The sequence below is a fragment of the Fusarium odoratissimum genome (assembly GCF_000260195.1).
Source record: "Fusarium odoratissimum NRRL 54006 unplaced genomic scaffold supercont1.10, whole genome shotgun sequence".
In the NCBI taxonomy this organism is placed as follows: Eukaryota; Fungi; Ascomycota; class Sordariomycetes; order Hypocreales; family Nectriaceae; genus Fusarium; species Fusarium odoratissimum.
In genome coordinates, this window is record NW_022158696.1 from 421,506 (window position 1) to 443,321 (window position 21,816).

General features: G+C 49.9%; 8 protein-coding genes across 9 annotated transcripts; 5 read left to right on the forward strand and 3 right to left on the reverse strand.

Moving 5' to 3' along the window:
* Positions 1-14: 14 nt before the first annotated feature.
* FOIG_07069 (uncharacterized protein) lies at positions 15-2,666 on the reverse strand (the record flags this gene model as incomplete). The annotated part of the gene is made up of 6 exons (XM_031206435.1): positions 15-722; positions 778-1,115; positions 1,176-1,246; positions 1,299-1,628; positions 1,680-2,515; positions 2,616-2,666. The coding sequence occupies 6 exons, from the start codon at positions 2,664-2,666 to the stop codon at positions 15-17; spliced, it is 2,334 nt and encodes a 777-aa protein (XP_031063554.1).
* Positions 2,667-3,999: 1,333 nt separating this feature from the next.
* On the forward strand, positions 4,000-4,690 carry FOIG_07070 (uncharacterized protein). Its single transcript, XM_031206436.1, has 2 exons — positions 4,000-4,489; positions 4,544-4,690. The coding sequence occupies exon 1, from the start codon at positions 4,134-4,136 to the stop codon at positions 4,458-4,460; it is 327 nt and encodes a 108-aa protein (XP_031063555.1). The 5' UTR covers positions 4,000-4,133; the 3' UTR covers positions 4,461-4,489; positions 4,544-4,690.
* A 73-nt stretch (positions 4,691-4,763) lies between these two features.
* On the forward strand, positions 4,764-5,953 carry FOIG_07071 (uncharacterized protein). Of its 2 annotated transcripts, XM_031206438.1 has the most exons (2): positions 4,764-4,784; positions 4,831-5,953. In XM_031206438.1, exon 2 carries the CDS (start codon positions 5,375-5,377, stop codon positions 5,909-5,911), a length of 537 nt encoding a protein of 178 aa, XP_031063557.1. In that variant the 5' UTR covers positions 4,764-4,784; positions 4,831-5,374; the 3' UTR covers positions 5,912-5,953. The 2 variants fall into 2 exon arrangements, with proteins under 2 accessions (XP_031063557.1, XP_031063556.1); XM_031206437.1 differs by lacking the exon at positions 4,764-4,784 and having other exon boundaries at positions 4,786-5,953.
* A 937-nt stretch (positions 5,954-6,890) lies between these two features.
* FOIG_07072 (uncharacterized protein) lies at positions 6,891-8,529 on the reverse strand. Its single transcript, XM_031206439.1, has one exon. It carries the CDS (start codon positions 8,394-8,396, stop codon positions 7,770-7,772), a length of 627 nt encoding a protein of 208 aa, XP_031063558.1. The 5' UTR covers positions 8,397-8,529; the 3' UTR covers positions 6,891-7,769.
* Positions 8,530-8,695: 166 nt separating this feature from the next.
* Positions 8,696-11,632, forward strand: FOIG_07073 (uncharacterized protein). Its single transcript, XM_031206440.1, has one exon. The coding sequence runs from the start codon at positions 8,853-8,855 to the stop codon at positions 11,268-11,270; it is 2,418 nt and encodes an 805-aa protein (XP_031063559.1). The 5' UTR covers positions 8,696-8,852; the 3' UTR covers positions 11,271-11,632.
* Positions 11,633-11,870: 238 nt separating this feature from the next.
* On the forward strand, positions 11,871-14,282 carry FOIG_07074 (uncharacterized protein). Its single transcript, XM_031206441.1, has 3 exons — positions 11,871-13,692; positions 13,740-14,052; positions 14,113-14,282. Exons 1-3 carry the CDS (start codon positions 12,026-12,028, stop codon positions 14,131-14,133), a joined length of 2,001 nt encoding a protein of 666 aa, XP_031063560.1. The 5' UTR covers positions 11,871-12,025; the 3' UTR covers positions 14,134-14,282.
* Positions 14,283-14,484: 202 nt separating this feature from the next.
* On the reverse strand, positions 14,485-17,681 carry FOIG_07075 (uncharacterized protein). Its single transcript, XM_031206442.1, has 3 exons — positions 16,226-17,681; positions 14,997-16,177; positions 14,485-14,943 (listed from the first exon to the last, which is right to left on the reverse strand). The coding sequence occupies exons 1-3, from the start codon at positions 16,926-16,928 to the stop codon at positions 14,878-14,880; spliced, it is 1,950 nt and encodes a 649-aa protein (XP_031063561.1). The 5' UTR covers positions 16,929-17,681; the 3' UTR covers positions 14,485-14,877.
* A 1,149-nt stretch (positions 17,682-18,830) lies between these two features.
* Positions 18,831-20,193, forward strand: FOIG_07076 (uncharacterized protein). Its single transcript, XM_031206443.1, has one exon. It carries the CDS (start codon positions 19,333-19,335, stop codon positions 19,738-19,740), a length of 408 nt encoding a protein of 135 aa, XP_031063562.1. The 5' UTR covers positions 18,831-19,332; the 3' UTR covers positions 19,741-20,193.
* Positions 20,194-21,816: the final 1,623 nt, after the last annotated feature.

Here is a 21,816-nt window from a genome sequence, read left to right on the forward strand (position 1 = left end):
TACAATGACAATGTTTAAATTCCAGTAGCTGGTTTCTGGGGTAAAGTGGCGGGGTTGCCATATGTTGGCAAATGCGAGAAGGGCTGGCTAGGTCCTTGTGGGATGTTAGGTCGATTGGGGATATTATAATGAGGGGGGAGAGGCTGGGGAGCCATGTGTGGGGGATTCTGCGGCATCACAGGCGGCGGTGGCGGTGCGTGTTGGATATGAGCAACGCGAGGAGAAGAATACGCAGGCATCGAGTTGCTAGACCCCTGCCTTACCATGCCATATCCGCCCCCATAAGGCTGAGACATTGGCTGTTGATAACCGCCAGGATAGGCTAGATGAGGTGATCCAACTTGAGGACTGCCATGATGCGATCCGGGAGCAGTGAATGGCGGCTGTGGAGGCTGGACAGGGGCCATGCCACCACCACCAGGCACAAACGATTGTGTCTTCGGGTTGAAGGCGTGGTTGCGATTATAACTACCGGGAATTGGATGCTGGCTCTTAGGGTCATGGGGGTTGATATTTGCTGGGAGCTGTCCATAAGCATAAGGGATTCCCATGTGCCCTTGAGGACCGGTTGGGGTGCCTCCCCTCGCCTGGAATTGAGTAGGAGGAGCAAGGCCCGGTTGCCACGTAGGTTGCTGCGGGCCAACCGGAGGAACAGGGGCACCATAGTTAGTCATAGGGCTTCCGCCAGAAGGATAGCGCTGTTGGGCAGCTTGAGGAGCATACTAGTGGAATAGATCAGTCGCTATTCTGCTCATGTTATTCTCATATGGAACTTACTGGCGGGACTGAGTACTGAGGATATGGCTGGTTTGGTGGCATAGCTGGCATCGCAGGGTATCCGGGACCCTGATGTGTATAGACAGGGGCGACTTGATTTGGGTATGCTGGCCCTGGTGGTGCTTGAGCGCCGTATTGAGTATTGGGCGGCGGCATGTACTGCGGTTGGGATATCCAAGTCTGTTGCTGAGGCCCCCAATACGGCGTGTACTGATGTCGTGAATCAAAGCTGTCCGAATCATCACGTCGTTGTTTGCCAGTTTTACCTCGTTTTCCGACATTGGACTTGTCCTTAGCAGACACTGAACTGGCTCTTGAAACGCCGTTGTCGCCCTCTTCTATTATTCCTGTCAAAAAGCGTTCCGGACTGAGATTATTTCATTACCTACCCGTGACACTGTCTTCTGAGCTACCAAAAATGCGCTCACGTGCTAATTTATACAGCTCTTCTCGCTCTTCCCTGGTGAGTCTAAAGCTGGTGAGTTGGAGTAATTGCTAACATATCGTGGAATTGTACGTACTTCTGGTTCGCAGTGGGCTTATCTTTAGCATCACTGCCGGTCTCAGAAGTTGGCTTAGAGGGGCTAGCACTTGGGCCGCCTTCACTATCTTGGCCGCGTCGCATAATCTTCTTGGGCAGGACAACAGGAGGCGGAGTGCTGCTGTTTGGCACACTTGGACTGGGGTTGATGAGTGCCAGCGAGGTGGGAACTCGACAAAACGGCGTCCTGAATATTCGTACAGACCCCACGTGAGGCTCAAATGAATGTGTCATATGGTAGTAATCCGCCAGCTTGTGTGTTAACATTCTACAAAACGAGTTAGACGGTGGAAGGTCCATGTAGGGTTCCCTAAAAAAGACGATTAGTACAAAATGAAGGAATTTGAGGTCATAGACGTACTTGGAATCCTGCACAAAATCAATGACCTGTTTCTCCAACCGCAATAGAAAGAGCCTGTCCTTGGGCGATGCCATGGCTTCTAGAAGTTTATCATCCGGCGCCTGTCGATAGATGACACCAAGGGCATCTGAGGAGCCAGGAGCACCCATGGGTGCACCTGGGGGTTGTTCAGATGATGAGCTCTGGGGAGTCAGGACTCCTTGAGCCGCGGTGCCTGGAACTGGTTGTGGTAGCCTTCGCTCCGGAATATCGCCAAGGTGAATCATTCGAGCTCGTGCGGCTACCTCTGAGCCCATGCGAGATCCAGCAACTAATGAACCGCGTACAGAGAAAGCGTCGTCATCTTCTGCAGCGGCCTTGACACTGGCGCTATCATCAGGTCTTAGCGATTCCTTCTCATCAAGTGCAAATGTTGTGCCTGAAGTGATACTCTTTCCATCCAGACTAGGAGGCTTAGTGCCGAGTTCGGAACTCGAATCAGCTCGTTGAGAATCGTCGGATCCGCTGTCTCTACCAACGACGACTGCAGGCCTCTCAGGAGCCAAAGGTCCACTACCGTTCACGACAAGGTTAGGGGCTTTGTCCCTTAGGCTCAAGTCCTTTAAAGATCCCTCGAGGCTGTCTTCACCGCTTCCGTGATCGGCCAGGTTGAGATTTAATTCCCGTTGCAGCGAGGGCACCCTTGCGACCGGTGCCTTACCAGATCGGCCGTTTGCAATTACGGGCGCGGTAGATGTGGATGGTATCGTCGTCGAGCTCATGGTTGCTTCTTTAGATGGTGTGGCTATCCGTCGAATCGCTGGAGGTGTGGAGTCCTTGGAGACGGAGGCAGCGACCTGTCGAGCAGCATGAATTAGTACCGGGTAACGAAAAAGAATGGCTCCTTCGACAGATAAGGACCACTTATAGAGGAGCCAAGCACGGTGTGATATTTACCTTGGCAAACGAGGGTTTGGGAAGATCAGGAGACATTTGGGTAGTAGCCATGACGGGCTGTGGTCAAGGCTACAAGGCCGATCCAGTAGTGCAGGCGGTAGAAATGTCGATAAGAATATGAGACAGAAGACTGGGAGCAATGGTTGACCAGGTACGAGATGAGGCTGCGGCTGAGACTGCAGCGGTGGTGACAGGAACAGAAAGGACAGTATCAGGAAAATCAGGAAGCGAATTTAATGGAAGCGGACCGGCAGAAAGAAAACAGAGTCTTAGTGCTCATCGTCGTGAAGTAAGATGCATTGTTCCCCAACTGATTCTGTTCGGAGGAAAAGATGATGGTTGTCGTACGCCTTCTTGGCTGCCCAACCTATGATACTGCAATGCGGCCTCTTCGTTGCAATGAGACAGGACCAGAAATCGGGGGATGGAGGTCAAGAGGAAAGTTAAGCAATATCCTTACAAGGCCCAGGTCCCGAACCAGGCGAAAGGGCGGAAAAGTGAAAGACGACTGAAAATTGACGACAGCCAATTCTTGAGAAAGGCGGCCCAAGGCGCACAAGGCAGCAAAGACGAGCAATGCGATGTGATGTGATGCTGGTATGCTGGATTGGATGTAGTTGGTTAGTTGAAGTTTTGGAGGGGGAGCCGTGGGAGGAGGTTGTCACAAGGATGGGGTCTCATTGTCAGTCAGTCTGGCCGCCTGCCCTGGGCTGCCACTTCACTGTGGAGCGAGCGGCACGGCAGGGCACAGCGAGAGGATACGCTGGGAGGCGCTGAAAGAATCACTAAAAATCGTATGCGTCCCGCCTGACATGAAAGGGGGCGGACCAGTCACAGGTAAGTGTCGCTTTTTTATAGTGGAGGTTGTTGCAGAAATTCCGGGCGGGAACCTGTGGACGGCACTCAATGCGACAAGGAAGCCCGTGATGGACATCCATAAGGTATTTACCTTAGAGTGCCTAGGAATTCAAAAAGGTTACCTTATCTTCCTGGTAGTACCTGGGAATGGAGTCTACTACGAAGCTTCCATGGGTGACCTATCTCTAAGCCTAGGTGGTATCCAAGTCAACACTGCTATTCTTACTCAAGCTTTGATCACGCCTGTTGAGTGCACTGGCCCTTTTCCTGATTGCCAGAGTTGTTATTAAAGACTTGTTTCAAGATTTTGCTGCAATATTACTCGTGTGCTGAGAGGGAAAATGCAGGTATGCAATACTAATACCTAAGGTAGGATTGCTGCTGCTCTAATACCTTTGTACCTGGATATGATAGACCATAAGAATTACGTGGGTAAGCAAAGGTATTGTTATCGCGGGACATTGTTATTCCGGGGCTCTTGTTCTTCTTTCAAGTGGGCAACCTTGAAGTCAGTAGGTAAGCCTCAGGTGCCCTACCAGCTAGGGGTAGCCAGCCTACCTACCTACTATGCTGGAACTAGTTCGTCCTCATGCTTCTCTGGAACCATCAATTGACCAAATACTTCTCAAAACGAGGTAAGAATGGCGACTGACAAGTCGAATGCAATGCAGTCTCTGTACGAATACATATCAGACGTCTTTGACGGCGAAATACTGCAACCCAGAGATGGCACAACTCTTTAGTCAACGCTCTCGCCACTTACAATGGCGCAGGCTCTGGTTGCTACTCGTCGGTCTGAGAAAGAGCTTGGCTATCACCACGGACGCCCTCGAGCAGATGAAGCAGCATCTCGAAGTTACAGACCAAGACTTCGAGACTGCTAGAGCTGAGGAGTTGATTCGCCGTCACGACGTCATGGCTCATGTCCATGCCTTCGGAGCTGTTGCACCAGCTGCTGCTAGTATTATGCATTACGGGATAAGATAAATAATCCAATACTCAGTCACCTTGATTAGGTACCTCATCTTGTGCATAGACGCCGTGTTGAAAGGACTAACGAGTGAGACCAGGCAACAAGCTGCTTCAAAACTGATAATACTAAACTCATTCTCATGCGTAACGCCCTGGACCTTCTCCTTCCAGGACTACCTAGCCAAGGTTATCTCAAATCTATGCAAGCAACAACCACTCTTGCATACACGCATCTGCAGCCAGGTATTTCTCACGGCTATGTGAACCGATAGAACCTCACGCTGATTTCACTTGCTAGTTCAATTGATAACAGGTACCCGGGTATTCATAATGCTATATGTCAGGCTTAGTACACATTCTTGAGACAGTGCTAATGGGCGTCTAGTTGGCAAGCGGGTAGCTCAATGGGCTGAAAATCTTGTTTCGACCTAGAGAGTATTGAACAAGTTCGAAGTACGCTGCTACTATACTGTAAGCATTGTGTGTCAGGCTGCAAGAGACCGGAGCAGATGTATCAGGCGCACAAGGAACTATAGGAACTCAAGCTTCGTTCCGCGATGTTCTTCGAGGCGGCGGTTCTAAGTGTGACTAGCTCAACGCACTCTTGTGCAAGAAGACCAACTTTCCTGCATGTTATGAGGTGTCGACCCAAACATACCTACACCCACAAAGTTGACCTGCTTGTCGCCAACGCAATCTGTGATCTTGGTGCTAAAGCGCAAAAGAGCCGGAGATATCCGCCATGTTGCCTTGTGGCAGGAAGCGGAAAAGCCTCTTGAAGTTGGGCAGGTGGGATCAAATGCCATGGCGTTCAAGAGGAATCCAATGAGTTCAGAGAGAACCTCTAGGTACCCTTGCCCAAGGGTTTGTGTCTAAGAAAAGAAACACTGCAGGCACACTCGCAGCACGATGGATGGAGGGTTCACTAGATGACAGTGCTATTCGAATTGACTTGCCGGAGACGTTCATTCTCACCGATGCTATCATCGACAGTCTGGACAGTGTCACTGACGGGCATCGTCATTTGTCCTCAGGCGATTGCCACGCGTGTCCAGGAGCAACTGCCTTTCATGTGCACGGAAAGTATTGTCATGAAACTGGTTGCCAAGGGTGTTTCTAGGCAGGAAGCCCATGAACAATCTGCGCCTTATCACACCAGGGTGCCCGTGAGGGTGCCCGTGTCGTCAATGACCTTCCTCATAAACAGGATCAAAGCTGAAGAGTTTTTAAGACGATCTGGGCTGACCTTGATACCTAAGGTAGTATGCTCAAACCTGAGCTTTACATCGGCTGTAGGGTTGAAATTGTGGAACACTACTGTGACCCAGAAGGCACAGCAGAGAAAAAGGTCCAGCCATATCGGTCGGTATTCAGAAGTTATCAACAACGGAGCTCAGGTAATGTCTCATATGAAATACCGCACTATAAGATTAATAGACACGATGAAGAAGCTGAATGCCAACTGACACTAATAATACTCACGCTTCTTGATTCAGCATTATGATCCAAACCACTTCCCGCGACCGCTCCAGTATCTTGTGCGGTTTTTATTACCATCAACCGTAAATATTAGTAGGTGAAACAAGAGGGCATCGCACAAGTCGTCAGTATATGTAATTCCAATTGCAACCTCAAGTTGGCCTGAACGCATACACTATTCAGCCCCGAATCTCGTTTTGGCGTCATCGCAAGGGCAGTTAGATTTAGATGTACTCCTCTACCTCGTTGCATATATCAATGGCGCGGTGTAGTGCTTCAGCTTCCTGAACTCAGTGTCTCAACCTACCTTACCTAAGATAGGTACTTAGGCACTAAGCAAGTACTAACAATCTGTAAATACTTGTCTCCGGGGAAAAAAAATAAACGACCCCAGCTACACCATAATTCGCTGGCGATCCACCTATCTAGGCGTCATTTTTTATTCCCCCCTTTAGACTTGCCCTAGCATGGGTAGTCCGAGGCAAGTGCTATTGAAGTACCTGCCTTCAGCTGAATGTGTGTCACGTGACTCAAAGATATCACCAGGAGGTCATCCAAGCAATCGCGACTCAATAATTGCATCAGTTCTTTTGCCGTTCGTATAACAAATACCTACGAAGGCGCCATCTTTTTTACACATTTGTACACGATAGTTTGAGAAGTTCTTCACTGCACGGAGACCATTTCGATTTCCATATGTTCACCTATAGAGGCCGTGGTGGCCCATCCCGGTCGACACCGTCTAGCGTCCAGTGCCAGAAATGCCTAAAGAGAGATATGTTTTGACGTTGATGTGATTCTGCAATCATACTGACCATCCCAGAACGCCACTACTCATATGAGTGTAAAGCAACTGCCCAAGAGCGTCCCTACGTGTCGCGTCCATCGCGATCTCAGCAGTTTCGAAACCCCAAACTGGTGCCCAAGCTCACAAATGAGACACTGAACCCTCTTGAGAAAAAGTTGGTTAAAGGCAGCAAAGGTCTGTTTATTTACTAACAGCCCTACAGGAAAGGTGTGGCGGATGAAGAGCTGGCTAAATTGGAAGCCGAACGCGCCCGCGAGCGCGAGCGAGAACAGAGAGACGATGGGCTGATTGAGCCAAACATAAAGCGTCATAGATCAGTGTCTTCTCATTCAGTTTCTACCATCTCCACTACCGCTCCGCGATCACCATCACCTGGTAAAGACAGGGCCAGATCCCCTGCTCAGTCGCCACGAAGTCGAAGTCCCTATTTAGACAACTCACAGCGTGGCAGGCAAGATGACAGCCGCAGTCGCAGCCGCAGTCCTAGCCTGAATCGTAGCCGAAGCCCTCGTGTGGAAGCTCGGTACAGGCGTTCCGACTCTGGTAGCAGCCCCTCTCCTGAAGATTCTGACCGTCGCGACCAGTACAGGTCCCGGGACCCTTTACCTTCTGTCAAGGGGAGCGCGCCAGCGACGCATCCTAGGGAATACCCATCGAAGTCTCGGAGTCCACATAGCCTTCGTCGTCAACGTTCTGGGAGCCCAAGGTCGCCCCAACCGAGAGGCAGACGTGATGAGAGGCCAGATCGATCCAGTACTAGACATGACCGTGAGAGACTGCCACCTCGTGGAAGGTTTGATGACAGAAGACATGGACACGGAGGGCCGGGTCCTGGGGATCAAGCACGAGAACGAAGCTTGAGTCCTTTCAGTCAACGATTGGCTATGACGCAAGCTATGAAGGGTGGAAGACAATGAATTGTTGGGTATAATGTAGATATAGTGTAACCGTCATCGCACAATGCGCCAGACCCCTAAGATGTAATAAACAGGACGGCGAGGCAAAACCTCGACGTCTAAAGGCTAGATGTTGCTTTTTTATACACCTAGCGCAGCATCTTCTTCCCGTTCGCGACGCTCTTCCTCCTCCTCCTCCTTTTCCCTGACCCTCAAGCCTTCTACCAATGCCACACCATCCATGCCAGTTGCTTCTCCAGTGCCTTGAGCGTCCTCAACCGCGTCTCTCTTTGCCGCAGCCTTTTGTGCACCCGTGATACGATCACGGACTAAGCGCGCAATGGCGTTGTCGGTTCGAACGTTGAGAACCTCCATTTTCCTATCAAGTTCCCTTTTCAAATCCCAGTTCGGCTTCTTCGGCTGTAGCTTGAATAAATCGACACCTTGATCGTCTTGGGCTTCTTCTGCCGCCTTTTGCTTGACCTCTGCTTCCACTTCGGCAGCTTGTTCTTCGAGCGTTGGCTTGTCAAGATTGAGGGTTGGGTCCTGCTCAAAGCCAAGCTTAGGACCTCTGGTTTCAGGGTCGTAGTTGCGGCCAGAGACATGGAGTCGTGAGACATCTGGCTCTACGGGAGGGGATTGGGCTCTTTCTGATTCTGGTGCAACAATTTCGTCTCCAGGTTGCTTGCGCTTGAGGTTCTTGAGCTTCGCGAGCCTAGCTTTTCGGTCGTCTGAGGCAGCGCTGAGGCTGGCGTGTGATGAAGACATGGTGTCAGGTTGTCTTGAAACGGTATACGGGCGCTTAAAGAGTGTGAAACCGGAGTGAACCTGAAATGATATTTATGTTATGGAGATTCGAGGTTGGCGGGGGTGCGAAATAGGTGGGAATTCAAGATGGACATCCTTAAGCGCGTCCATCCATCACTCTATACCCGCAGAGCCGCTGCGACTCAAATCAAGCGCCCTGGCCACTCACTGGAAAGAGTCCGGCAGGGGTCGCCACTGAATACGCCCCTAATAAACATCCCTACCTTAAGCGCAGAAGAGAGCTAAAATTATAGAGGCGCCTTGAGCGACTTCGGCAGAAATCTGAAAAATTTCGCAATTAAGAGCAATTTAGCGACCTCGACATTCAGCTCTTACCAGCGACTACGGCGAATTCGCAACTCGTCTAGCGATCACTATGCAGACGATTGGCCTCAAGTTGATGCCGATTCGGAGGATATGCCAACGGCCCTTGTACTCCGCGCCTGTACAAGGCTTGAGCTTCCTATAACGCCCCAAGCATGGACTCGAAGAGCTGTTTTTCTCGCATTACGATACAACACTACGAGAAGTCGCTCAAGATTGATTCGCTCCTACCATCTCGATACACAGCCATCCGTCTCGGAAGTTGGCTCTCAAATATTATCACAACTACGTCCTCGTAATGCAACCCCGAACCCTCCCAAGACGCAGACATACACTCCCCCCTCACTACGAGATCGCAAGCAGATTCAGGAAAGGGTCAGGGCATCTAGTCATATACATAGACTCGCATCAAGAAAGAGATGCCTGCGAGGCAAAAACTCCCATCAACAAAGGCATCGGAAAATCCCGGAATTTACGCGAAAGGCTACCGAAGAGCAACGCAAGGCTATAGAGAGAAAGAAGAAGAGCAGGCAAGAAACATATAACCAATGGGGTTATTTGCGTCACCAGCACTCTGGGGATGAGTTGGTTGCCGTAAGACGGCAGTTTAACATCTGGAAGCGAAGAATTAAACTGCTTGAGGCCCCTGTGAAGCCCAGATCATGGCCATGGCTCGACCACGGGAAATTCTTGTACGAACTGGAGAGTACTTCAGATATGAGAAAGGCCTGGCATGGACTGGACATTGAATCTCGGAAGAAAATATGGCCAACTGCAATGCTATCGACTCTGCATTCATGTCCAGGAAAGGCCGTCCAAGTCCTCGAGTCTACGCTGGATCCCTTACCTCAAGGTTATGCAATTCTCGATGTTGCCCATTTTTGCATCTCGAATCTCAAATTGAACAACGTCAAGATTATGCGCGATCGTGTTACGAAGGCTGACGAGGTACTCGAGCTTTTTGCAAAGCTCGTTGAGGATCTTCCCTCTGGCCACGTTCCAATCCGTCAGTCTACCCTGGGTCGTCTCGGAAAGAATCTGCCCCTTGAGCAAGCGGTTGAGATGCTCCAAATTTTACAAAAGTCGGGCATCAAGTTACATCGAAATACACTTTTGCACTTCGCGAGGAAGCTTGCGAGTAGCAGTGCGTACAAATCCAAGGCATTTGAACTTCTTCGCGAGATTGCAGACAAAGGCCACGATCTTAACTCAGCTGGGTTCGCGAGCGTTGTCACGACTTTGCTACTTTCTAGGCAAGCGAAAAATGGATGGTCCACATCTGACGAAAGTTTTCCGCCTCAGCGGGCTCTTGAGTATTTTCTTGAGCGCGGCTTCTCCCCTAACTTGATCAACTTCACGTCTCTGGTCGAATCACTCTGTTTACAGGGAGATATTGCAGAAGCAGTTCGGCTTCCGCTGCTGCTCGCAGAGAACGGCGTTGAGCTGGACAAACGGTGCTATACCACTGTTTTCAGAGGCGCAAAGGCCAGCCTTAAAGCATCCAATGTACAGCTTGCACTCGACGTCGCTCGAGCGGCTAAAGTACCATACGTTGATGTGCTAAACAACACACTCCATTCTATCTTCTACTTTGCAGAGATGGAGAGCCGTGAGAGGCAGTATCCACCGCCATGGACCGTTCCCATCTTTGGGACCATGCTTCGCATCTATGCCAAGAAATTCGACCTGGAGCCTCTGCAATGGCTGCTGCCCGACACTCTGCCCCTAATTCTCAGCCAGGAAGATGTTGACGGTATTGAGAAATTCAGGTCTGGCCCTAGAAGAGAGTGGGGGTTTAGGACGACCATTGTTCCAGTTGTAAATGAGTTCTTTGAGCGCAGGGCGCCCCGACAGAAGCCCAACGCAGAGACTCTAGCTATCATGCTACGTGCATACGTCAAGACCCTCTATCGACCTTACGATTTAATGTCGTTTTACAGCTTCTTCAAATCCCGTCTAGAGGAGCATGGGACTGAAAAGAATTGGGGTCGAGAGCTTGTGGAAGATCAAGGGAGCGTGGTCCATGACACATTGATCCAGGTCATGCTCGGGCAAAAGTCTCTACTCCGCCCAGCGCTACAGGTTTTCGGTGACATGCTTCGCAGCACGTTAACTTCCAAGACCAAGGAAGAGGGCATTGAAACAACGTCGCCTACTGATGGCATACAGGCTCACCCAGCGCCAAGCCTTTTCACATTCACTATCCTCTTGCATGGTCTTTTGATGCGAAGAGAGAAAATGCTAGGGGAGCAAATGCTTCAGGTCATGCGGGAGCACAATCTGGAACCCAACGACGTGACTTGGAATACCCTCGTGAAGGGCTATGCGTCAATGCAGAATCTGTCACAGACGGTGGGCACGCTACAGGACCTTGAGGCGGCTGGGTACAAGCCTGACGCATATACCTTCAAGGCATTTTCGAGACTTAAGGATCAGACTCGGGCACTTGAAACGATGGAAAAGATTATTGACGAGAACAAGAAGAGGCTGGAGCAACACCACTCTCAATGATTTGATAACATGATAGCATAGCGAAGTTGAGGTGGTGCGGATTGACGATTGCAACATGTATTACTATTGGCATATTATGTAACCTTTACATCTCATTTCGGGACTTTTGATTGTACGACTGAACAAGGGAGGATTTTGTGTTTAAGGGTGAATGGGCATTTGTTCTTGGAAGTCGCATATTTACGGTTGAATTTTTGAGAATAGGAAAATCGTATCTGTACAATATGATTTGACGTAGATTTTTAGATACTACCTAATTGGATCATGCTTTGTTAGGCTACGACCTGATCTCATTTGCTACGCATTCTACTCTCTTCGAGTTCGGGTAGCTCGAGTATTTATTTACCAAGCTCAACTCGGTGTCTTCTTTTCTTGGGTTACTCACTCTTTTTTGTCTCATATAGCATCTGTACCTATCATAACCCTCACTACGGTTAGGTCTAGGCTTTGTGTGGCGTAACGGATTGAGATCATTGTTGTAGTGGAGGCTATCCCCGCTCGATTCAAACACCCAATCTAATCTCGAGTCAACCTACATTCTATTACGACGAGACGAGAACCACCACAACACAGTTTCGCTCGGAGAGCCTTATCTCAAACGTTTTTGTAGAAGCATTGTTTCTCTCAGCCCATGTCAACTTGTCAATCAAACTCCTTCACATCACTATCTGGACTCTTTGCTAAACTCCCCGTTGGAACTATTCTATCTTGGTGAAAGACACATCAGAGCTTATTGGGTGAACATATCTTCAAATATGCCTGACTCTAACATGAAGCATCTCACCGGAGTTTTCCGAGCAACAGACAACCACAAAGTCACGCGCAATCGAAAGCCTGTCTCATGTATGGCGTGTCAGAAACGCAAGTCGAAATGTGACCGTGGAAAGCCCTCTTGCGGTGCCTGCCACAAGCGTGGCGATCCAAGATCGTGTGTATATGGAGATGCAAATGTATTCGCAGACAAGGAAGAGATGCAACTCAAAATGGCTAAACTTGAAGAAATCGTGATGCGTCTGGCCAAGGCTTCAGGAGCTTCAAGCGTCCATCCCAGCATTGCAATGGCGGAGGATACGAACTTGCCCTCTCCGCAGGTAGTTGAAGAGGGGTCTGATGTTGCATACCACGGGGAAACATCTTGGGAGGCCGTGTTCAAGAGTATTCATGATATTCAGAGTGTTCTCAGTACGCAAGACGAGCCCGATCATCACGGCGAGCCTGAGACTTTATCTCCTGCGCCAGACATTGCAATGGGAGGAATCTCCCCAATCGCTATGAGCGAGATTCTCAACAGCGTCCCGTCTCGTCAAGAAGCCGATATTCTTGTCAAAGCGTACTTCCAGGCCAAGTTCCTAGCTGTACCCTTCATTCACGAGCGTCATTTTTGGCGGCGTTATGAACTTTTCTGGGCTTGCCCTCACAACTCCAACTTCTTATGGCTGAGTATAATGTTCTCTGTTCTCAGTCTCGGTACGATGGTGTGCAAAATTCAGCAACCCCATTTCGCGCTGCTTCAAGGGCCAGATTTCTACATACAGCGTTCTGCTCAATGTCTGGTTACGGGGGAGTATCTCAAAGCTAGACCATATTCTGTCGAGGCGCTCACACTGTATGCTCATGCGGTCAACGCCAAGAGAAAGGACTCAGAGGCTACTATATGGTCCCTCTATTCACTCGCCGTTCGGCTTGCTCAGCGTAGAGGCTATCACCTCGATGCGGCGAGAGTGTCCCCGAATATCAAACCATTTGAGGCTGAGATGAGAAGGCGGACGTGGTTTACTGTACAGACTTCAGATCTACTTTTCTCCTTCCAGCTCGGTATGCCTCCTATGGTATATCAAGAAGTCTGCGACGCCGGGCATCCTCGAAATTTATCAGACGATGACTTTGACGAGGATTCGGAAGTACCTGAGTCTCGCCCCCCAACAGATCCCACTCCCATGTTGGCATGGCAGACAAAATCTCATCTCTGCCGTTTACTACGCCGTGTCCTCCGGCATGTTCTTCGAGTCGAGTCTCCGCCTTACGAGGAGACTATGGCTCTCCAAGCTGAGTTGGAAGTATTTCACAACAGTGTCCCTGAATGTTTGCGCGTTCGCCCCATCGCCACCACCCCATTTGATATTCCGGCCTATACCATCATGCACAGATTAATCATAGAAGTGTCATATCTCAAGACAATTTGTGTCCTCCACCGGCCTTACCTTACTGCCGAGAAGAACCAGGAAATGTACAAAGCATCTCGTGAACTCTGTCGCACTGCCGCTCTTCGGATTATCGAGATTCATCTCGAGTTTGAGCATGAGATTCAAGAAGGAGGCCGCATGTACGAAGACCGCTTCTTGCTGTCGAGCCTGACTCTGCATGATTTTCTTGTCGCGTCTATGATTTTATGTTTGGACCTTCACGAGTCAACCGACATAACGTATGTCTTCCTCCTACCATCTCTGAGCATGACTAATTCAAGCGTAGGCCACAAAACCGAAGACAACGTACGCAGATACTGGAAAACACCTGCAAGACATGGGAAACTCGCGCGAGTCACTCCAAAGACGCACGACACGGCGCAAGGGTCATCCGAGCGATTCTAAGCCGCACCACGACACCAAGTACAACATCTGAAGTGAAGATTATGGGTACGATGAACACAGCATACTCCTACAGCGAGTCGACTTCAAGCAGTGATATCCAAGACTTTACAATGGCAGATTTTAATTACCCCAGCAATTGTGAAGAATTCTTCCCATTGAACAGTTTCTTCGGCCCTAACGATGGCTTCGAATGGGTTAGTTCTGGTTCAAACTTACGCCCTTTGACTCCCCAGTGCTCACTAACAAACAACAAGTTTTCCATCGGTCAATCCTGAGGCTGCATACACGGTCGCATACAGACACAAACACCGATGAATTACTATGGCAACCAACCAAGCACAAGAGCTGGGTCAGGATGCGAAATTGTTGTCATCGCGAATGGCCGAGGAACAGGTCGCATCTTGCTGCCACTGTTAAAAGAAGGATTCATTGCAACCTCATGACAGCTCACATTGGCTAGCTAGTGCACCGATTGGGATCATAAAGTACATCAAATAAACCTCAAGAGGCATTTAAAATTGTAAAATGCTTACATTCAATAACGTGGATGGATATCTTCCTGCAGGTCTCGACCCGGCTTGTTTATCTCTCATAAGTCGTAGCACATGCAACACGAACCAGAAACAGAAAAAACAAACACAACCATCCCAATTCATCAACACGTCCGTCGCTCCGTCTCGTCACATGAGGTTTTCTACCTCCCCATAGCGGCCCGTATTTCCGCATATTAAAACTTATGGCGCCTCCATTCAATATTTGCTTTTCCCGTCGCACTCGGCTCCCACTCCAATAGCAAATCCTTCCAATATAGTCAAAAAGACAGAGAGATAAAAGAAAAATCGGTCATAAATGCAATGCTGAGGCTTTTGAAAGGCTTCGCTCCACTTGTATAACGTTGACCGTTTTGTAACTTTATGGCCGGGCGGCCATCAACAGTGCGAACTTTACACATGCGAATACACTGGGTATCGTGTCTCAAGGTGAAAAAGAAAGAAAACAGGCAACGCCAAATATAAGCATTAAGAAGCGATGCCGCGTAGGACCCTCGCGGGGTTCCCAGCTACAATGGTGAAAGGAGGAACATCCTGCTATGAGTTAGCTGTCGGCTTTTTTTATCGACCTGTCTTTGTAAGCTTACCTTGGTGACAATTGATCCGGCACCAACAGTGCTGCCCTTGCCGATGGTCCTCCCTGGAAGAATAATGGCACCTCCGCCAATCCAGCAGTCCTGCTCGATGGTGATAGGTTTGCCCATCTGAGGTCCTTGACCGCCCTGGCGTTTCTTGGGGTCAATGGGAAGCCCTGCCGTGAAAATGTTGACATTTGGTCCAATAACACAGTTGTCGCCAATCTTGACCTCGCATACATCATTGATCGTGCAGTTGCGTCCAATGACAACGTGATGGCCAATGGTGATGTTGTAACCGTAATCGCAAATGAAGGGTGTCTCAACAGCAACATGCCTGCCTACGCGGCCAACATTGGTGACTGGGGAAGCTTCTGTGGGAGAAACTCGAACGGGATCACGAGGCTGCAGAATTTCGAGGAATAGGCGAGCACGCTCTTCGGGAGATACACCGTTAGTAGGGGGAGTGGTAAGATTGTTGAACCTCCAGCAAGCTGCAGAGCAACGCTCACGCTCCAAGCAAAGCTCCTTGTCGAAAGGATAGTAATGTCGCCCAGACAACATCTCCTCTTTTTGAGTTCGTCTCTGAGGGAACTGCGAGTGCGATAAAGCCAGCTGAGCAGCCACTTGGGCATTTGATGTCGGTGCCGGCGGGGGAGGAGCAGGACTGTTGGTTCTCGTTGGGTGAAGTATATTAATCTGTGGAAGCTGGTTCCCTAAATGGGCAGACTCCGGTTCCGTCCTGCTGAGATCGTGCAGCGGAGGCACACGCTGGTATTCCTTTGCCATCCTTTCTCCGAAGGGTGGCGGTGGTTGAGGATTTGCGCTGACTGGAGTTGGGAAAACGTTTGCAGGAGTATAAGGAAGAGCAGAGAGTTTGTTTTCCGGACTGGCCACAGACGCGCTGGGCAATGTTGATGCTGTTGGCCGGTCGTCGTCGGTCACCAAAGGGCGGCCTTGTGGGGGGTCTATGCGAAGAGCCTGGCCACGATAAGGTGGCAGGGATTCGCGCTTCACAGGTTGATTACCGTAAGGGTTTTGCTGTGGCATCCCATAAGCTCCCGGGGGGATGTACGTTGGGTCCTTAGATTCAAGGGGAACTGCAGGAGCCTTGTTGTCCGGCTTCTGCCATCCTGGCCCGCGCTGAGGTGGATAACCTGCACATACAAAACTTCCGCGAAGGCAGTTTCCGCCTACCTTTCTGTCAGTTATGGATCAAATGACTTATATAAATGACTTACACTCGGGCTTCTGCTCATCGCACTTCTTCTTGCGCTTCCGACAGGTCAGGCAACCCGTCTTGGTTCTGTTACTGAAGTTCCTCTTTCTCTTTTTTGGATCGTGCTGCAAAACCCCGTCACGCCTCTGCTCGGATCCGTATTGACCACCATATATCATGGAATGGTCATCACCTTCTGGGCTGGCATTTGAGTAGTCACCATGGTCCATCTGACCGGTAGCCCTGCGAAGCGCATCACCAATCTGCTCCTCTGTTTGGCCATGAGGAGTGGTAGCCGAATTTTGCTGTGAGTCGTAACTTCGCTCATCGCGTGCCTGATGAGAATACCAAGACTCTTTGTCTCGGTGCTCGTCGCCATAAGGACGGTAATCTCTTGAGGGGGTTCCATAAGGCTCTCGCGATTCGTGATGAGGGTGAGCGGATTCCGGTGTGTGAGCATGCACAGCATGCTCACGACGAAGTTCAACAGAATCAGACCGCTTTCGCTTGTGAGACCCTTCTACATCAGGATAACCGGGTGACTGGAACGGTGGTCGATCCGAACTTTGGCTGGGAATTTGATTTGATGAAACTTCTGGTGTAGGTGGAGGCTGAGATGTCGATGTGCTAAGTGCGCGCTCATCCATGGCTGGCTTCTCTATCGTCACAGTAGGCGGATCTGTAGTCCTGGGTGAGCCCCCATTAAGGGCGGTAAAAGTTGACATTATAGACCGACTCGCCGATGGTGCACAGCACAAGGGAACAAGTGAGTCGTAAGGGACGCCAAGAGGCCACACAGCCAAGCCTAGAAGCCTGCAAACTCAGAGCAGTTTCCCCAGAACGTGGAAACGAGGCGCAATTGGAGTCACTCCGGACGTTCCGCAGGTGGCCGTGAAAGCCGCGAGGCTGGGGGCTGGACTCGCTGAACAATATGTAACTGACTGAAGTGCCTGTTGATTAATGATGATGGTGTCGCTGAGATCGGGACAGCTGAAGCAAACTGGGTGGCCTTGGAGAAGGCAGCAGGCTCAGACGAACGGGCTCAGTCGAATATCCACCAAAACAAGTAAATTGATCAACAGTCAGTCCTTGCCGTTACAATTCTATGATCCAAAATTGAGGCCGTACGTGGCGGAAAGTAATTTGTGGTTGGGATTGAATGACGCTGAGATTGGAAGTTAAAGAAGTTGAATTTGGGTAAGGTGATTTGATCCAGTGGGCGAGATGAGACAGTAGCCAGACTGATTTCTCTTTCTAATTTGGGCTTGAGACCGAGATTGAACTTGGCAGCTATAACCAACGTAACGAGCGTGAATCAACGGAGTTAGTGACCTGAAAGCCTTTTCGACATGTGCGCTCGCAGATAAAAGATAAGGTTGAAAGCGTAGTTGCTCCAAGAGTATCCGTAGCGAAAAGTCGGGTGGTTGAGGTTTGGAAATGACGAGAGTCACGGCGCTTGGGGCGTCGGTAGGTTTTTGACGCGCGATTAACACTTGAAGAGCGTCTGTAATCGGCGAAAAAAAAAACCTGGCTGGGGGTGTTCGTGGCGGGGAGCTCAGATCAGTCAGGCCTGGGCTGGCCTGGCGGGACGGGAGAGAGAGGGAGGGAGGGAGGGGGGTCCTTGGAATTAGGTGGAGGGGAGGGGAAGTGTCGAAGTCAAAAAAGACTGAACGATGAAGGGGGAAGAGGAAGAGGAAGAGGAAGAGAAGGATCGAGATTAGAATGAGATCCAAGATGAAGTGAGGGTGTGGGAACCTGGGTAGGATATGATAGAGAGGGAGAGTGCAGGGTCTCTAGAGTAAGAGGAGCCAGCAACACGAGGAGACGAAAGCTAGAATAGAAGCCAGGCTCAAGTCGAAGTCATGTCAAGTCAAGTCAAGCTAAAGAGAGACGGCGGCAATGACAGGGACATTAAACGGTGACTGACAGTCTTGGGAGCATGGCCAGACAAGTAAGGGACAATCAGACAGACAGATTCAATTTAGATTCGAGTAACACTAGAAGCCCAAATTTGTTTCATCTCGTGTTAGCCACCTCGATCAATTCATCACTAAAGAAGAGGATAGCAGGTCAACTCTGTTGAATTGAGGTTATGTGAATTGAAGTGCAGCGAGGTAGCTTGGGAGAGCCTTGTGGAGTTTGAGACTCGAAACAGAACTTTCGCTGTAAGAAGAAAAAGCACAACATCTCACACCTCCAATCCTCACACCTCACCCTCACTAATTAGGGGGTGGATGAATCAAGAGACTGGGGGCCAGGGGGACCCTTGGACGTGGAAATGGACCCACGAAGAAGAGTGGAGGAGACGTGGGAGCGCAAGCTAAGTTACAGTAGCCGGGGCGCGCGGTTGGTAGTAGTGTATGTATTGTTAGCCTTTTGGTGCTGGTGCTTTGTGGCCTCGTGCTGCTGGTGATTGATGGACTTTGATGGCGGTCGTATAGCAGGATAGATTCCAACAGCCACTTGAACTAAAGACTACAGTGATGTGCAGTATCCTTCATCCACGCGCTCATCAGTTGGCTAGTCTTTTACCGAACGAGTGGATGGAGCAGGTTTCAGTGCGTGTTTGCTTTCGATGCGGCTAACATGATCTCCAGTATGATTGAGGATGGTAGGGTTTGGAACATGTTTTTGCATCCATGTCAAGGCGCAACTGAGAGGCAGACAGCCAGCACTTCTCCTTTCTAGCCAAAACATCATAAAACTCGTATCTACCAACAAAGCCATTCTTTAAAAACACCAATCATCCATATCTTCTTTGTGTGCTCGAGTTTCCAACCCCAAGAGCACTGCTCCGAGGTCGCGGCGGCGTGGCGCTTCATACGGCGTCACTCGCCTACTGGGTGCGGTCGGCATCGGGTACCTCGTCAATGAGACCTCAAGTACCTACAGCCCCAAAGGTACCTGCGCCGGAACTGCAGAGTACGGTAAAGTGCGTACCCTGGCCTGTCGCGGAGGGATGGCTCTGCTCGCCTCAAAGGGTCTGAGCAACCTCAACCTCATTCTCAACCTCGAATTCAGCCCGATACGCAATGCTATCCCCAATTGTGATCGGGCATATCACGTCACTACCCGGTCGAGGACGATCCTCCTGGCAAATCAATTAATGCCTCCCTCGCCCAGAATTAGATGGGGTTTTCTATGATGGATCCAAATGTTGGAAAACCATCTCCAGCCATAACCCTGGAGGAGACAGACCCGTACTCTATCTGTCTGTCCGTCCATCCATCCATATCAACCAACACACGTAGTAAGGCCCTGAGTACGGAATCACTCCGTCCTCAAATACCGCCGTGCTTTCCGATCGACTATTTGCACTTCCTGTTTCATTCTTTATTGCAACTGGTATTATCGCTTGCGTTGGCGTTTCGCTTGCATGTATGCAGAGCGTTCAGCATCCTCAGCGTCCGCCCTTTCATTTCATTCTCATCAACTCAGCTCTCGCACTGCACTTTTCTCGCATTATTGATCATTCTGGCGCGCTCACACTTCACTGGGCGCTTTTCAACTGTCGCCATGGGCCGCGCGACTGGCTGAGTGACGACGGCGCCGCCCTCGACCGCCCAGAGACTAGAGTCGAGAAGTGACAAGGGCCGCTAACGGACTCCTCTACGCTTAGTACGGTGTGTGTTTAGCCAGACACCCTCGGGTGCGGATCAAGGACCGCACCGCGCGTTGCTCTGCCGCGGTCTTTCTTCAGGTTGGGCGGCTTTGAAAAGCGAACTTCGCAATATCGTACCTCTAGAATAGCATAAACACGAACAATGCCGATTTGTTTAAGCGCATTAGACGAGATAAAGTCAAGGGCCCATGGCACAAATGGAAGATGACTATTACATGTCATTCGAAATTCGAATCAATCGTTCTGAGAGTTATCCCCGAATCTACTTCTAGGATAAGGTAATTTAGTAATTAAGGTACCTTACCTAGGGAGGTAGTTAGTTGTTGGTCGTTTCAATTGTCTGAGTCATCTCGTCTATCTCATGCGCGACAATGATAATACTCAGAAGACTGTGCCGCGAGCACCCATCCACTGCCACTGCACATCAATCACCTAAATTTACGCCTCTTGGCATGACACTCCACTTCGCGATGTGCCTTTCACAAGCTTTTCTTCCCGCTCCATTATCATCATCACCACCCATAACACTGTCGGCGCCGCCGCCAAACCCTAGCCCTTGAGTTCAAAACAAGGAATGTCATCCGCTGCCGGCCGATCTCTGACAGAAGCACTTCACCTCACCTCAAAAGGATACGCACGACTCGGTAACAGCAGTCCAGTCAGATGCTTCCTACGCGGCAACGACCCCAAGCGTGTACAGTACCCGCACCAGGATCGCCCTTGGGGTAATACTCCCGGATCCAATGGGCGACCCTTGTATACCTCCAAAGAGATCAACTCCAGAGAGAAATAGGGATGCAAGCCTAGCAAGATAAAACTTCGTGTTGGACTCCTGTAATCCTGTAACTGACGCCAACCTAGTCGCGCGACTCTCCAAACAAGCCTAGCCGAGCAAACTAGAGCTGCTGACTGTCTTCCTAAATCCTTCGTACCCACAGGAGCTGTCCTTTCGCGCATATCATTGATTCTCTTCTGATGTAATCTCGCTTTCTTGACGAGTTCTATTATATCAGATATCTATATGAGTGCTATACCTTCGAGTACTTTTCTGGGAAAACGTAGACCAGCTTCTTCATCCGCAAGTCAAGCATTCAAGAACAGAGCCACCTATTCGAGGTGGGAGATCCATGCTATCGCCAATATCATTCCAGCAACACAGCCATAATATGCAGAATTGCTGACGAAGCCATGTATGATGCCTTACCAAAGTACGCATATTGTGCCTGGAGATGAGTCTAAGTATTCTCACTATATATTTACTCAAGAATAATCGCAAGAGATTTCGCGTAGTCAAGCTTGGCGTGATCTTATTTCTCTCTACCTTAGTTGATTCTACTATGCTCTCGCTAAAGCTGAACTACAGAGCATAAGGTACCTAAGTTAACCTTTTGCGAACTTCCATACAAATTTCCTACGTGGTAGGAGCTGGCACCTGCTTTTCTCGTACAATCTCAAAACGACGACGAACTGCCAACCTAACTGGGAAACACCGCTAGTACTCTTGAAGTTAGCCCTGGAAACCTAACCTAACGGGCCTCTTCCCTGCGGTACGGTTGGGTGGAGAATATCGGCGCCCCGTTCGCTCTTGCCGCGGCACTGGCAACCACACCGGCTGCTACTCCACTCCTCTTCCAACTGAATCTCAGCTTCAATCCAGCAACTGTAAAAGTCAAGGTTGTCGCTATACCACGTCTTTCCAGTCTCTTGAATCTATTAAGGGCTTGCTTGTCCTCTCTTATTGCTAGGTTCGCCTGACGAGAGATCAGAGAGGCCTTTCACATCACTGGACTTTTGAGCAACACCGGCTTCGAAAAGCGAACTGTGTCTCCTGAGCCAACCACAAATCTTTATCCTACCGTCCACCGCATGTTGGCGGATGTGGTGTCGGGACTCTGCGCCTCCTCGCCCCAGTAGCCAATCAGCAGCTTCTGTCAGGAACCAGATCAGGGCATTTGCAAGGATGTGGCTGTCCAGGCAGGCCCCTTAGGCGA